This window comes from Bos taurus, chromosome 10 (genome assembly GCF_002263795.3).
Source record: "Bos taurus isolate L1 Dominette 01449 registration number 42190680 breed Hereford chromosome 10, ARS-UCD2.0, whole genome shotgun sequence".
Lineage (NCBI taxonomy): Eukaryota > Metazoa > Chordata > Mammalia > Artiodactyla > Bovidae > Bos > Bos taurus.
This window is the reverse complement of record NC_037337.1, coordinates 81,378,647-81,392,460: the sequence shown is the minus strand read 5'-3', so window position 1 is coordinate 81,392,460 and position 13,814 is coordinate 81,378,647. Positions and strand designations below refer to the sequence as shown.

General features: G+C 47.5%; 1 protein-coding gene across 9 annotated transcripts in view; it reads right to left on the bottom strand.

Annotated features, from left to right (window-relative positions):
• SUSD6 (sushi domain containing 6) overlaps positions 1-13,814 on the bottom strand; it is a 95,121-nt gene that overhangs the window by 47,458 nt on the left and 33,849 nt on the right. For 5 of the 9 annotated variants that reach the window (XM_024998101.2, XM_002690985.6, XM_059890908.1 and 2 more), the window contains one exon: positions 4,367-4,571. In XM_024998101.2, coding sequence (XP_024853869.1) covers positions 4,367-4,487 — 121 coding nt within the window. In that variant the 5' untranslated portion in view covers positions 4,488-4,571. Of the gene's footprint in view, positions 1-4,366; positions 4,572-4,849; positions 5,010-13,814 lie in introns of those variants that run through there. The other 4 variants (XM_059890907.1, XM_005212086.5, XM_059890906.1 and 1 more) reach the window with 2 other exon arrangements.

The window sequence follows — 13,814 nt, the reverse complement described above, 5'->3', positions numbered from 1 at the left end:
GGCAGTACTCATCCTCTTCGTGGAGAGTTCAAACTGTAGGCTGGCTTAAGGTGAGCTGGGTAAACAGGGCAGGGAGACCCAGCAGCAGGCATCCCTCTCAGTCACAGCACACTGCGGAACAGTCGTCGCTAAACACTGCCGTTCCTCTAGGCTCCAAAGCTGAACACGCGGCGGCCAAGGTCACTCCTGATCTGGCCACAGTCCAGGCAGCTGACTACACCAGTATCAGCCACCTGGAATGGGAGGACTGCTCACACCCTTGTAGGTGCTGCTGGGGTGATGAAGAAGAAAGGAATCTCCCAGTCGGTGAGAGGTGGTGAAAGAATTCATCTACAAACCTACCTAGAACAATTAAAGACTGAGCACTCACCTAGTTGTTTTTTTTTTTTTATTAGCACCCTGTGACCCTCTTTTACAGAAAGATGTGGGTAAGGATAACCTGTAAGCTTGTATTTAAGGACCAGAGTAGTGGGGCACCTTTGTTTGGGAGGTGGAATGTGTGTTTAATGAGGCTTTAACCCAGAGGAGAGTCACTGAGGTGTTCAGTCTGGTAGACTTGTGGCTTGTTTTGTTCGGAAGTCACAGTGCAAAGCTCATACCATGCACTGGCGGTGTTCTAATCATGGCACAACAATCAGCAAGCAGAGGGCAATTTCTCAACGTCTTTTCATGATGCCAGGGTTCAGCCAGCTCTATAATGACCCACCCAGCCTCCTACCACAATCCCCAAGTCTTTTTATAGTCACAGGTAATTACACCATGGAGAGATTACATCACGTCCTCAGCATGGTTGGCAGCTGACAGGAAGATGCTCTGCGGATGTTTTGGGAACTTCATTTAGCAAACAATTTGCTGTGGTCCCTATTGTTCCTTTCCAAAAATAGAACTGCCTTGGCAAACCCTGTGCCTGAACTGGGACCCAAACAACCACGGGTCATTACAGAAAAGAGCAGAGACAACCACAGAGGCAGACAGGGTAACCCAGAGATGACTCCTGCATCTTTCATCCAGAAAGGAAAACAGATGGTGTCTCTCTTCCTCTGTCAAAGTTATCCTCTGAAGGATGCTGATCTGAGCGCTCCAACAGAGAGCAGTACAAGAAACAGGTCTCAGAGAAGCCGGCCACTCAGCAGAGGTAGTGTGGTTCTCAGCAAGAGCATGGGCAACAGAGTCAGACAGACTGGGTACAAATCCCAGCCAGCTTCCCCACCTACAACTGTCTGCCGCTTACCGGCAGTGCAAGTTACTGAAACTCCCTCGGCAGTGCAAGTTACCGAAACTCCCTTGGCCTCGGTTTCTCATTTGTAAAAACGTTACAGGACCATGTAGATCACGGGCATTCTGAGAGCTTTTACGTGATACCACGGAGCCTGACACGCAAATGATGCTCCGTACACATCACTTCCCTACCTGTCCTCTCTTCCCAGCTCAGTGTATGTTACCTCGGACTCCAAGTCCCTTCGGAGACGGTGAGGTGAGCCAGGGCCACCTGCCAACATCTCTCTGCCAGAGTGATGCTAAGGGCCAAAGCCACACCATCCCCCTGAGAGTCGAGCTCTCAACATTTTCCATCTTCAGTGAACACTAAGCACCTAGCTTTATCACTCTGCCTTCCTTGCTTTAGGTGCTTGTGTGATTTTGAACACAGCCATTAAGTGTCACAGCAACGGAAAAAAAATCAGAAACAAAATACTAAGTTTTTTCAATAAAATTGCTCAGAACAGAGAGAGAATGGAAATTAAAAGCTTTTTATACAAGTCAGCAAGGCAGCTGGCTTGGGACCATCCAACTATGCAAACATGGAAGGCGAAAGGGATTCTGGACGGAATCAATCCTTCCCTAACTGGTCAGGTTTGACACTTCCTCCCAACCCCTTATCCTCAACCCAAGAAGTGACTCTACATCTCCAGTTTTGTTTTGCTTTTTAAATATTTATTTACTTTATTTGGCTGCTCCAGGTCTTAGTTGTGGCATGAGGAATCTTTAGTTGTGGCATGCGGGATCTAGTTCCCTGACCAGGGGTCGAACCCAGGCCCCCTGCATTGGGAGCATGACCATTAGACCACCTGGGAAGTCTCTCCGGTTTTGTTTTTTAAAGACAGAAGAGGACGTCATCCACATGAAGCCTCCCGCCCAGAGTGACTCAACAGGAGGTCACATACCAAATCTGCTGTTGTTATTATTTAAAATTACACAGAGCACTTTATATGTCAAGCGCCTTCCAATCATTTTTATTAGTCCACACAACACCCACCTAACATCCTCAAGTGTTGTATTTCCGTTTTATAGGTGACACCAAGAGGTCAAGTGATTTACCTGAGGTCATACATACAGCAAGTTTCTTAAAGTCACAAGCAAAGAGACCTGGGAGAGGCTCCTACACAGCGGGGATGCTAATTCCTCTCCAGCCCAAGAAAGGCAAGTTGGGTAGCATGAGCACAGGCCTTCTTTTTAGACCTGGTCTTCCCCTGCAGACTGTGCCCAGGTATGAAGAGTAAGACACGCTTCCTTTTGCCACTCTGAAAAAGGGAACTTTCAGTAACTCTCTCCGTCTCTGCTAAAGATATGACCAAGGGGCAAGCTGAACCAATCCTCTGTAACCCTATCTCCATTATAACTCCAAATCGATGGCTGCAGATAAGAGAAACCAGGACAGAAAACTGAACTAGGGACATGACATACATCACTTTACGTAGAGCTTTACCCCAGAACTCTCAAGTGCCTCTTCATGATGCTTTTCTTCTAAACCTGAGCAATTACGACCAATACTAGGCATGCTCGTGGTATTTACAACCAGAGACTATGCAGACCAATCACCTCCAGAGGACGCCTGCTGACCTCTGCCCAGTGAGACTCTTGCAGTCATGTTTGTGCCAGGACACATGAAGATATCTACTAGAGCTCTCTGGGTAACAAGCATCTCATTATAATGCCTCTGGAATGGGTGTTTAAGAGCAGCTATAGGAACAGGTAAGAAATGCAGGAAGAGACCTTTCCTGACCTGAATGCCTTTCCTCGACTTCAGATTATCTGAGAGTCTTGGTTTCTTGGCAAGCTTGCCTGACACACCACTCATGCAGGCTCGGCCATACAGGTGTGCTCTGGGTTTCAGGCCAAGCTGTGGGCACCTCCTTCCACCAGAAACCACTCCAGAGAGGAAAAAATATCACAACTTGGTGCACTCGAACGAAGTAATGGTGAAACCCCTTCCCCTGTCTGCACCCTGCTCACGCCAGTACACAGGTTTTATGGGGAATAAAAAGACTGGGCGGAGGCGGTGGGACGGCAGGGGAGGAAGGATTCTTTGCAGATGGGGAGGGAAAGAAAACAACAGAGCCAATTTTCCCATCCTGGTCTGAGCCCACACTACAGACTTATATTTTTTCCATACTGGAGAATAATAATCCCTTTATCCAGCCAGTCTGGGACCATCAGTCCCTGATAATTGATTTCAGACCCTGAATGGAAGGCTGGGAAGGTGTGGGTAGCTGGAAAATGGGGTGGGGAATGGGAGGGTGGGGGGAAGCCCATAAAAGAAAGTGGTGGGGTACAAGGGATGGCCCGATGAAGCTAAAGAGGCCGAAGGCAGAAGCTCTGCCCTCACACGGCCATGGAAGGCCGGGGCGCCTCCCCAGCGGAGCCGGGGAAGAGCATGCGTGCTGGTGCGCCAGGCACTGGGCGGGGCTCTGGTCCCAGGGCTGCCGTGAGCCCGACCCTGGGCCAGTGCACAGCCTCTGAGGTCCGTCCTAGCTCTGCCCAGTCCCTTCTTTCTTCTTACTCTGACAGCCACTCCATTCATACACATTCTTAGTGAGCATCGCTTGTTCTGGGCTGGGGGTAAGTTGGCAAACCTCCTCCATAAAGGGCCAAATATCTTAAAGTGTAAATATTTTAGGCTTTGGGCACTACCTGGTCCATGTCACTATTACCCAACTCTGTCATTATAGCACAGGTGAGGGACCTGAGGCTTACAGAAGCAGAGACTCGCTCTGGGTCACAGAACTAGCGAGAGCAGGACTGGGCCCTGAACACAGAGGATTCCAAAGTGCGCATCCTTACCTGCACATCACACTCTGAATTCTACACCTCGGTCCCATACGTGACTATGGCTAAGGGAGGGGGATGGTTAAGTCACCCCTGGTAGGCTCCTACACCCCCACTTCCGGCTGGCTCCCTAGGTCCCTTGGAGCACCCCTGCCCCCCAGGACTGGCTCTCAGCTGTATCGCAGGACCAGCACTGAAGCCACCACCCTCTGCTCTCCCATTAACTGCTCCACAAGCAGAGAATCCTCTTCTCCCAGCCTTTGGGAAAACAATGGTACTGAGTCTTTTCCTTCGCATACTCAGGCAGCAGGCAGGGGCTTACCTGAGGCAAGTCCGTCTCCAAGGAGGGTGCTAAGAATCACCAGGGGAAGGAACACTCCATGTCCCACGGAGGCCACGGCAAACGCTGAGGTGCTCTTTGGTGCTATCCTGCCATGGCACATCTTTTATCCGTCCAAGTTATTTTTAAAAGGAAAAATGTAAAAGCCAGAAGGAACAACTCTGAAGTCAGCCTCAGGTAGATTCACCTAGTTTAAAAAAAAAAAAAAAAGGACATAAGTGAAAGCTTTAGCCTATGTTAGTTATAATAGGCCTTCCTTTATGATAAGGGAAGCCTTGGTAACATACAAAGTTGAAAGAATTCTAGCAACTGAATCCCTACTGCCAGGAGAAGAGACAAGCATGTAAGTGGCTTTTCAACTCCTCCCTGGGGAAATGCCAAGGCCCATAGTAAGCTGCCACAGGCGTGGTTACCACCTGGGAGCCAGATCCTTGTGACGAGACAAGGAGACCAGAGCCGGCTCACCTGGGGATCCGTCAAGCTGGGTATAGCTTTCAGAAAGTGCCCTGCTGCCTGCCTGCCGTGGGGGCTCCAGCAGAGAGGAGGAAAGAGATGGTTGTTCACGTGGAGAGTGCTGCACCCGAGTTTGCCTCTGCCTTTGCCACTGGACTCAGAGCAAGTTCAACTAACCGGAAAAAAAAGAGAGAACACGTGTCTAAGACGGAGAAACCACCGCCTAGAGAAGGAACGCCACAGCCGGCGCCAAGAGCCCCTGGCTGGGCCTGCTCAACCACCAGAGGCTGCAGGAGCCCCTGGGGACCTGGCTCCCACCACCAATCTCAAAAATGGACTAATTACTCAAGGCTCACCCAACACACCTGCGCCCCCAGAGGCCGCATCTGTTGGCTTTATGGGACAAACACTGAGGGGAGAACGAGGCTTAACTGTTGACTAGCCTGACCATCCACTTTGGCTCAAAGACTTAAAGAAGAATAGGAACCAGTATCTTTAAAAAAGAAGAAAAAAAAAAAAATCAGGGATCAAGACTTCTAAGGGTTTTTTCCCACTTGCTTTCAGGAAAGCAGAACGGTTGGTCATATATTTTGATATAGATCTATTATATTTTACTTAACTCATTTGATATCATTTATCCTAGTTTATAAAAGATATTCCAAATATAAGGTTACACTTCCTCCTTAAACGCCATACACACCTCTTTCTCCAGTACAGGTTTATGTAAACAGATACGCGAGCCTGCCATCTACAATCATAATAAAGGATGTCCCTGAGGGATATCACCCAGCCCTGACTTTAATCCATGCATGAAACCTTTGGCTCAGGCCTACACAGCCCTTCTAAAGAGAGGTACTGCAGACAGCAATATGAACTGCCTTAGTCTAAAGGAAAAGCAGCTATGAGGGTCTTCAATGAGCATGACCAAGGGGCTCACGAAGAGAGCTAGCCACTGGGTCTTCACTCACCACCCCTCAATGGTTGGGACTGTAGAGTCCTCTGTCCCCAGCTTTTACCCAGACTCCAACTTGGGCCAACAGGGATGGTTCATGGAGAGGTCTAGGGATGGAGTCTGCTAGTGACCCAAAAGGGTACACAAAACCACGTGTGTGTAAATGTGTAAAAAGAGTTATGTAGCTAAGAATGGTAGAGTCAGAATGCCAGAATTCAAATCTCTTTCCTCTATTATGACTTGTGGCCAATTTACTTTCTGAGGCTCAGTTTTCTCATCTGTAAAATGGAGAGAGTAACCATACAATCATCTTCATAGGGCTGATGTAAGGATTCAGTTCAGTTCAGTCCCTCAGTAGTGTCTGACTCTTTGCGACCCCATGAACCTCAGCACACCAGGCTTCCCTGTCCATCACCAACTCCCGGAGTCCACCCAAACCCATGTGCATTGAGTTGGTGATGCCATCCAACCATCTCATCCTCTGTCATTCCCTTCTCCTGCCCTCAATCTTTCCCAGCATCAGGGTCTTTTCAAATGAGTCAGCTCTTCACATCAGGTAGCCAAAGTAACGGAGTTTCAGCTTCAACATCAGTCCTACCAATGAACACCTTAGGATCAGACAAAGTGCTCAAAACAGTGCCTGGCACTTTGCAAGTCCTCAGTAAACAATGGCACCTGTTGCTATCATAATTATGAATAAGATCTGAGCATCAGAGGAGACCTTAGAGGTCATCAGGCTTCATCTCCTCTTCTGAAAGAAGTCAAAACTAAGGTTCAGAGAGTTAAAAGGTTATGCCCAGGCCGCCAGCCAGTTAGCAATGGATCCCTGGTGCTGCCACTGTACATGCAGCCACAGCGGGTAACCTGGGCAGGCACTCACCACCCCGCAAGGGAAGAACAAGTGGATCATGGAGAAGGACACCTGCTATTGCCACATGACAGCACGTGCAGAAGCACTTCTGCAGAGAATGGACGAGGCCAGATCAGGGTGGTGCTCACTGTTCCGTGCATGAGTGGAGGCAATCAGGAAAGACTACCCAGGAGAGGGGATGCTAGACAGACTACTAAACGAAGTGTCCAGTGGAGAAGGAACACATTAACTACAAGTGGCTGGGAGCAATGGAACCCTACACTCCCAGGAGACGCTAGAGGCAGGTGCTAGGCTAAATTTAAAATCGATCCTGAAGACCAGGACTTCCCTGGTGGTCCAGTGGCTATGACTCTGTGCTCCCATGCAGGGGCCTGGATCCATCCCTCGTCAGGGAACTAGATCCCACACGCCACAACTAAGACCTGGTGCAGTCAAATAAATAAAAATAAATTAAAAAATAAAAACTTTATCACTGAAGACCATGTGGAGCTTCCAAGGATTATACACAGGGAAGTTCTACCACCAAATTCTTTCAGGAAGATCACTGTGGCACAGATTTTAGAGGACTGGTTACCAAGTGGGAGGGTAACTTGGTATGAGGGAGGGTTACCAAGTGGTAAAGAATCCTACATTTAGCATTTTATAATTAATGTAGGGGATTCCCCATTGGCTCCGTGGGAAAAAATCTGTCTGCCAAGAGGGAGACCTGGGTTCAATCCCTGGGTTGAGAAGATCCCCTAGAGGAGAAAATGGCAATCCACTTCAGGACTCTTGCCTAGGAAATCCCATGGACGGAGGAGCCTGATGGGCTACAGTCCATAGGGTCACAAAAGAGTTGGACACGACTTAGCAACTAAACAACAATTAAAGTAGAGCTCTCTGGAGAACCATGTGACAATATCTAGCCCCCAAATGCACATATTCTCTGACTTATCCATTCTACTCCTATAATCTGTCCTCAGAAACCACTTGTGTGCAATGATACATATGCAGGATATTCAATGCATTATTTATACTGGCACAAGACTGAAGGGGACTAGTTAAATAAGTTACATAACAGAATACACGCAGTGGTTTAAAAAGAACTGGGCAGTTCAGTCTGTACTAATATGGAATCACTTCCAAAGTTAGTACGTGAACAAAACCATGTGCATGTGTGCATGTGTTTTTAAGATATACACACGTGTGCACGCACACACACACACACACACACACACTCTTGTATGCACTGAAAGTCTCTCTCTGGAACTGATGCACAAGAAACTGGCAGCTACCAAGTGCTGTCAGGGAAGGGATCTGGGGTAACAGGGCAGAAGGCTCACTGTTCACTGAACGTATTCCCTTTTCATCGCCTTGAGTGTTGTACCTTGTGTATTACCTAATCAAATAGATAAAATACAAAATAAAATTAATGCAGCAAGGCCTTCCCATAGGCCACCCACTTCCTTTCTCAACAAATGAATGGACACGCCAGTAAATCTGATTTTCCCTGCCAGGAATACAGTGGGTTGCAGGGCTCAGCACAAGGGTCATCTCCTGGGGGAGTTCTTTTCTGACATGTCACACCCACCTCCAGTAGAAATAACCCTCTTCTTACTCCCCAAGTGCCCTGAGCACCCTACTCTGACGTTACCTCTATCAGGTGATTACATCTGTTTATCTGTCTTACTTCACCAGGCTCAAAGTTTCTGAAGGCAGGGACCGTGAATTACTCAACATGGAATTTTCAAAAGCCGTCACAGGGCCTGGCACCAGACAGGCAGGCAGCAAATGTCTGCTGAACTCATGAATACTATGGGGAGAAGCGAGTATGGAACTGGGGAAAAGATGCATACATATAAGCTCATGTTTTGTTTTGAAGAAACAGGTGGTTCCTCCCTTACTGTTAAGCAGCTACCTGGGGCAAGGGACTAATTCCACCATGAGTCAAAGACCTGATCAAGTGCAGAACAAATGGGGTGATGGAAATTAGGGCTCTGCAGAGAGAAAAGATGAACAGAGGAAGAGTCAAGGAACGTTCACACGCAAGGCTGAGCCAAGGGTAGTGCTTTAGAAATAACTTGGAGAAAAGTGAGTCCCCACGGTCCCAGAGTATCCCAAAATGGGAAAACTCAGCTATTATAGAGAAAGGGTCACGCTACACCTAATCATTTTAAGAAAGGATCTGCTTTGAATGCAGAATTTAAAAAAACTGTCCTTGAATTGTGGCTTTAGACCAAGTAAAAAGAAAAACACTGAAAAGAAATTAAGATTGAGTATTCATTACTATGCCTAGAAAAAACCTATAGGTGAAAACTTGGGGAAAAAAAAAAGTATTCATTTCACTTCAGTATTTTTTTTGGGGGGAGGGGGATGTTTTAGTGACGACTTCTCCTGATTAAAAAATTATGATTTAGAGAAAGAAAGTAGAATGGTGGTTGTCATGGTCTGGGGGGAGGAAGGAATTGAGAGTTACTATTTAAGGTTTTGTCAGATGAAGAGAATTATGGAGACAGACAGTGGTGATGACTGTTTGACATTATGAATGTACTTAATACCACTCTTCAAAATGGTTTAGACAGTAAATTTTATTTTATGTGTGTTTTACCAGAGTAAAAAAAGAAAAAAAAAACTGGAAAAATTATGATTAAGAGGAACTGGGAACTAATCATGCTTACTTCCAAAGCCTGCGCTCACACCCATCCTTACAAGGCATGTAGCATCTAAACCAGACATGAGGAGAGAGGAAAGGATCTGGAGGACCAACTGCCACCAACCAGCCTGCTAGTCAGGAACGCTCTCTGGCTTCTGTTTTCACACCTAGAAACGGCTCTAAAGCCTCTCTCAGCCACAGAATCCTCCAGAGCGCATCCATGCTTCTCTTTGTACAACTCACTGATTCCTCCAACAGCCAGCGTTCCCTTCCAAAACATGAGGTGAGGAAGAGTCATGGAAAAACCTACATTCACCCTTTTGATTCTCCTTCTTGGGATTCTTGCTGCCACCTCAACAGCCTGTGGTAAAAGGAGACCACCATGATCTGGACTGCCATCGGGCCCCTCCCACCTCTGTGAACCCAAATGTCAAAAGCTTCAGTGACTGTGCCCTGCTGAATGTGATGGTCATAAACATTCGTTTCCTGTCCAGAGCCAAGAGGAAAGACACTGCCTTCACCTCTGCTTCCTCAGCTGTAAAATGGAAGCTGTGAAAACCAAGCTTGAGTTATCTCACTGCTGCTGCTGCTAAGTCGCTTCAGTCGTGTCCGACTCTGTGCGACCCCAGAGACGGCAGCCCACCAGGCTCCCCCGTCCCTGGGATTCTCCAGGCAAGAACACTGGAGTGGGTTGCCATTTCCTTCTCCAATGCATGAAAGTGAAAAGTGAAAGTGAAGTCACTCAGTCGTGTCCGACTCTTCACGACCCCATGGACTGCAGCCTACCAGGCTCCTCCATCCGTGGGATTTTCCAGGCAAGAGTACTGGAGTGGGGTGCCACTGCCTTCTCCGGGGTTATCTCACTAGGTTCTAGTTAAGGCTCAAAAGAGACAAAATGAAAGGGACTGCTTGCTCTGTGAACTGGTAAGACTCAGACCTTCTATTCAGTCTCAGCCTCTAAGCCAAGACAGCAGAAGGTGACCTGAGAAAACTGCTCTTAAGAACGATGACAATAAGCATGGCACGCCTCCGGGGCTGAGGACAGCCTGTAACACGAGCTCCGAGTTCACACAGTTTGCTTACTTGTTGTTGCCATAGATGCTTCCAGATGAACCAAAGAGCCTGCTAAGATTAAAGGTATCCTAAGAGTCGCTCACAGCCTAGACAGGCAGCAGCAGGGGTCAGGGGGAACCCTGGAACAGCCGGGGCACCCAGGACCCAGCCCCTTGTAGCCCCTGTGCCTGGGGCCCATTCCTGCACGCACTGCTCCATTCTCCCTGCTCCTCAGGTCGAGGATGTCACAGTCCTGCTGCAGGCGCGGTCAGGTCACACTCTACTGAGCCCTCCTCTGTGGAGGCTAAGGGTTCTGACTCAGCCCTGCCAGCCTCCCAGAGGCTACCTGAGTTTCTCTACGGCTCAGACTCAGTTTACATGAGTCACTGAGGACAGATTATTTCCTAAGTCACGGCCATCTCTCCCTTAGTTATAAGAGGTAAGTGAATAGGTAAGACCAACAGAAATCCTTTCCTTGCTTCAGGCTAGTCTGGAAAGGGGATGGTGGTGATGGAGAATCTAGAATAAGTTTGTTCCTTTGATTAACCATCTTCACCAACCCCCATACTACCATGTGATGGGGGGAAGACAACAGTTCATGAAGTCAGAACAGAATTTAACCCTTGCATTTCAGATTGTACGGAAAATAAGTGTTAGCTCTGTGGAGTTCAGAGCTCCTCAAAGGTTGTGATAAGAGCAGGGAACATGCCGTGGGGCCCTCCTTGCTTCTCCCTTTCTCCCAGTGGTGCCTCCCAGCTTCACTCTCATTCATCCTGATTCCTCTGGGCCAAAGCAGAAAAAGATACCTAAATGCCTCCCACTCCTCCCCCATAAAATGTCAAAATTATATTACTTTTAGATGTCTTCAGTTCACTTTTTTCCTCCCTGGGGATAAATGGCTCCTTCCAATTTTGCTAACCTCTGTATCTTCCCCTTTCTTTTATGCCACCAACAGCTGAGTACTTCAATAGGCACGAAGTTGTCTTTTGAACTCTGAGATCCTTGAGAGTCATAATGTTACTTTATCCATTTCCTTTTCATCTCCAGTCCCAAAGCCAAAAGGACACAAATATCAGAGGTCTTGTTAAAATTTACCTCTTATAAATCACAAAAATAATCCTCAGGTTTTCTCAGAAAAACTTCCTGGTGCTTCCCTGGTGGCTCAGATGGTAGAGTCCACCTGCAATGCAGGAGACCCAGGTTAGATTTCTGGGTCGGAAAGATCTCCTGGTGGAGGGCGTGGCAACCCACTCCAGTATTCTTGCCTGGAGGATTCCATGGACAGAGGAGCCTGGCGGGCTTCAGTCCATGGGGTCGCAAAGAGTCAGACACAACTGAGTAACTCACACTTTCACTTTCTCAGGAACCACTGAAGCCAGGGTAAGGCAGGTACTGGAGGCTTTTCTGAATTGCTCTGATATCCCTGTATTCTTATCTTTCTTCCCAAAATTGCTCACTACAGCCTCTTGCTGTTTTGTTCTCCCTACCCTGTTCCTCAGGCTTCAGACAGCAGAAACACCAGCAGATACATGGCACCTTCCCTATAATCATCTCTAATGACTCTTTTCTAGAAGCCAGCAGGATGACTGCAGCATGGACCTGCAGGCAGGAGACAGCCCTCATGTCCCAGCACCACCACCCAGCAGTGGCTGGGCCTCAGATGAGTCGTTCATTCTTCCTGGCACTCAGGGCCTGCATGATCCCCCAATGTCCTTTCAGTTTTAAGCGCTCTGGAATGTCTTCTAGGGAAAAGGAGGGGCCTCAAAGTATTTCCTCTGAAACAGAAGTCAACAAAAGTTTTGAGTAGAAGGAAGAAATGTGAAATCCTTCTTCTTTATTCCCCAGAGCAGACATAGCCTAGCATCTACCTCCCTCTGCACTGCAACAAACTCAGGAGATGCCGCTTTTCCATTTAGAGCTTAATCAATCCATCACCACATTTGCATAGGCCATTCATACCCAGTGTTCCTAAAGCCCTTTCCAAAAATAACAAACAACTAACAACAACAACAAAAAAAAACCCAGCCTCCACACACCCAAAGGCAAGGATCACCACAGAGCTGTAAGGGCCCAGAGAGAAACAGAAAAACGCAAGAGAGGATGGAAAAGAACAAAGACAGACAGACTCAGGACAGGAAAAAGGAGAGACCAGGCAGAGCGCCTCGGCTCAGGCCATACATTTCCAACCCTGAAGGCAGGAAAGTATCTCTTCTCTGGACTGATGGCCTGAACCAAGACAAATACTTTGCCTCCCGATGCCTCTGTTTCTTCATCAGTAAAACGGAAACAGTTTCATGTTCGTCTCACTCAGAGAGGATGGATCCATGGAAAGATTCCTGCAGACTGGGCAAGAACCTCTGGTCTGCATGGATGTTGCTAGTTAGGTAGTCCAGGGCAAGTTATTTTCAGTTCCCATCTACAAAATGGGTAAATAATACCCACCTCATTGGGCTGTTGGGAGGTAGAAACAGGATCAACGTGAAGGATCAGAACAGCGTCTGGAATACTGGGCCCTCAAATTAGCGCTGCTGGAGGCCCCTTCCTGCTCTAACAGGCTGTGACTGAGCCCACATGAAACTCCCAAAGGGCACTGTTGTCCTGAGACAAGGCTCAAAACACAGTTAGTTTAGAAGAAAGAAGAGCCACGAGTTTAAACAAGTAAACCTCCAGAGGTCTCTCCCATGAAGTTCTAAAAATATATATTTTTAAGGAACTGAACATGCCTCTCTCCAAATTATATAACCTTGTACGTGAGCATCCTGAAGTGCTATGTGTCTAAAGGGACCAAGGAGGTTTCCCTAAATATGTCCCACAGTGTAAACATGCTTCAGGACAGGATAAGGGCAGAGTTTACATGACTGAGATGCACACACACATACTCTCCCTCTCATTACCTCATTACATAGGTGCCACTGTGCCATTATTTTACAGATAAATGCAATCAAAGGGGCCTAGAAGTCTTTCCTCCTCCTGCTTTCATACTGCAGAGGGCTCCCTGCTCTTTTTTCCCAGCACAAGGTCAAGCTTATTCGCATCTCCTCTGGGAAAACTCATCAACTGAGCCCACAGCATGGGACAGCTCTTCTGAACCCCCAGCAACACTGCATGAAGACTGGGAGAACGAATCATAACCTTCCCTGTGGACCACTCACAGTCACTTAACTGTTGTATACTACATTTACTGCAGGTGGTAAATTCCTGCAGAGCCCACCAACTGCCTCTTTCTGTGCCCCAGAGTGTTCAACATTTATTTGTTCACAGAAGGGGAAAATAAAGATAAACCCCAAACCCCATAATGTGTGTAGGAAATACAAGATGGCAAAGTAGCAGCAGATATAAAACAGGAAGAGAGGATAGATAAATCCTGGAAGTTTTGCCAGGCAGGAAAACAGATGCTTGACAGACATGGCTGTCATTGGTTCCTGGACCCAAAGACACGTCTACGTGTCATCACAGCCCTCTGCTTGGT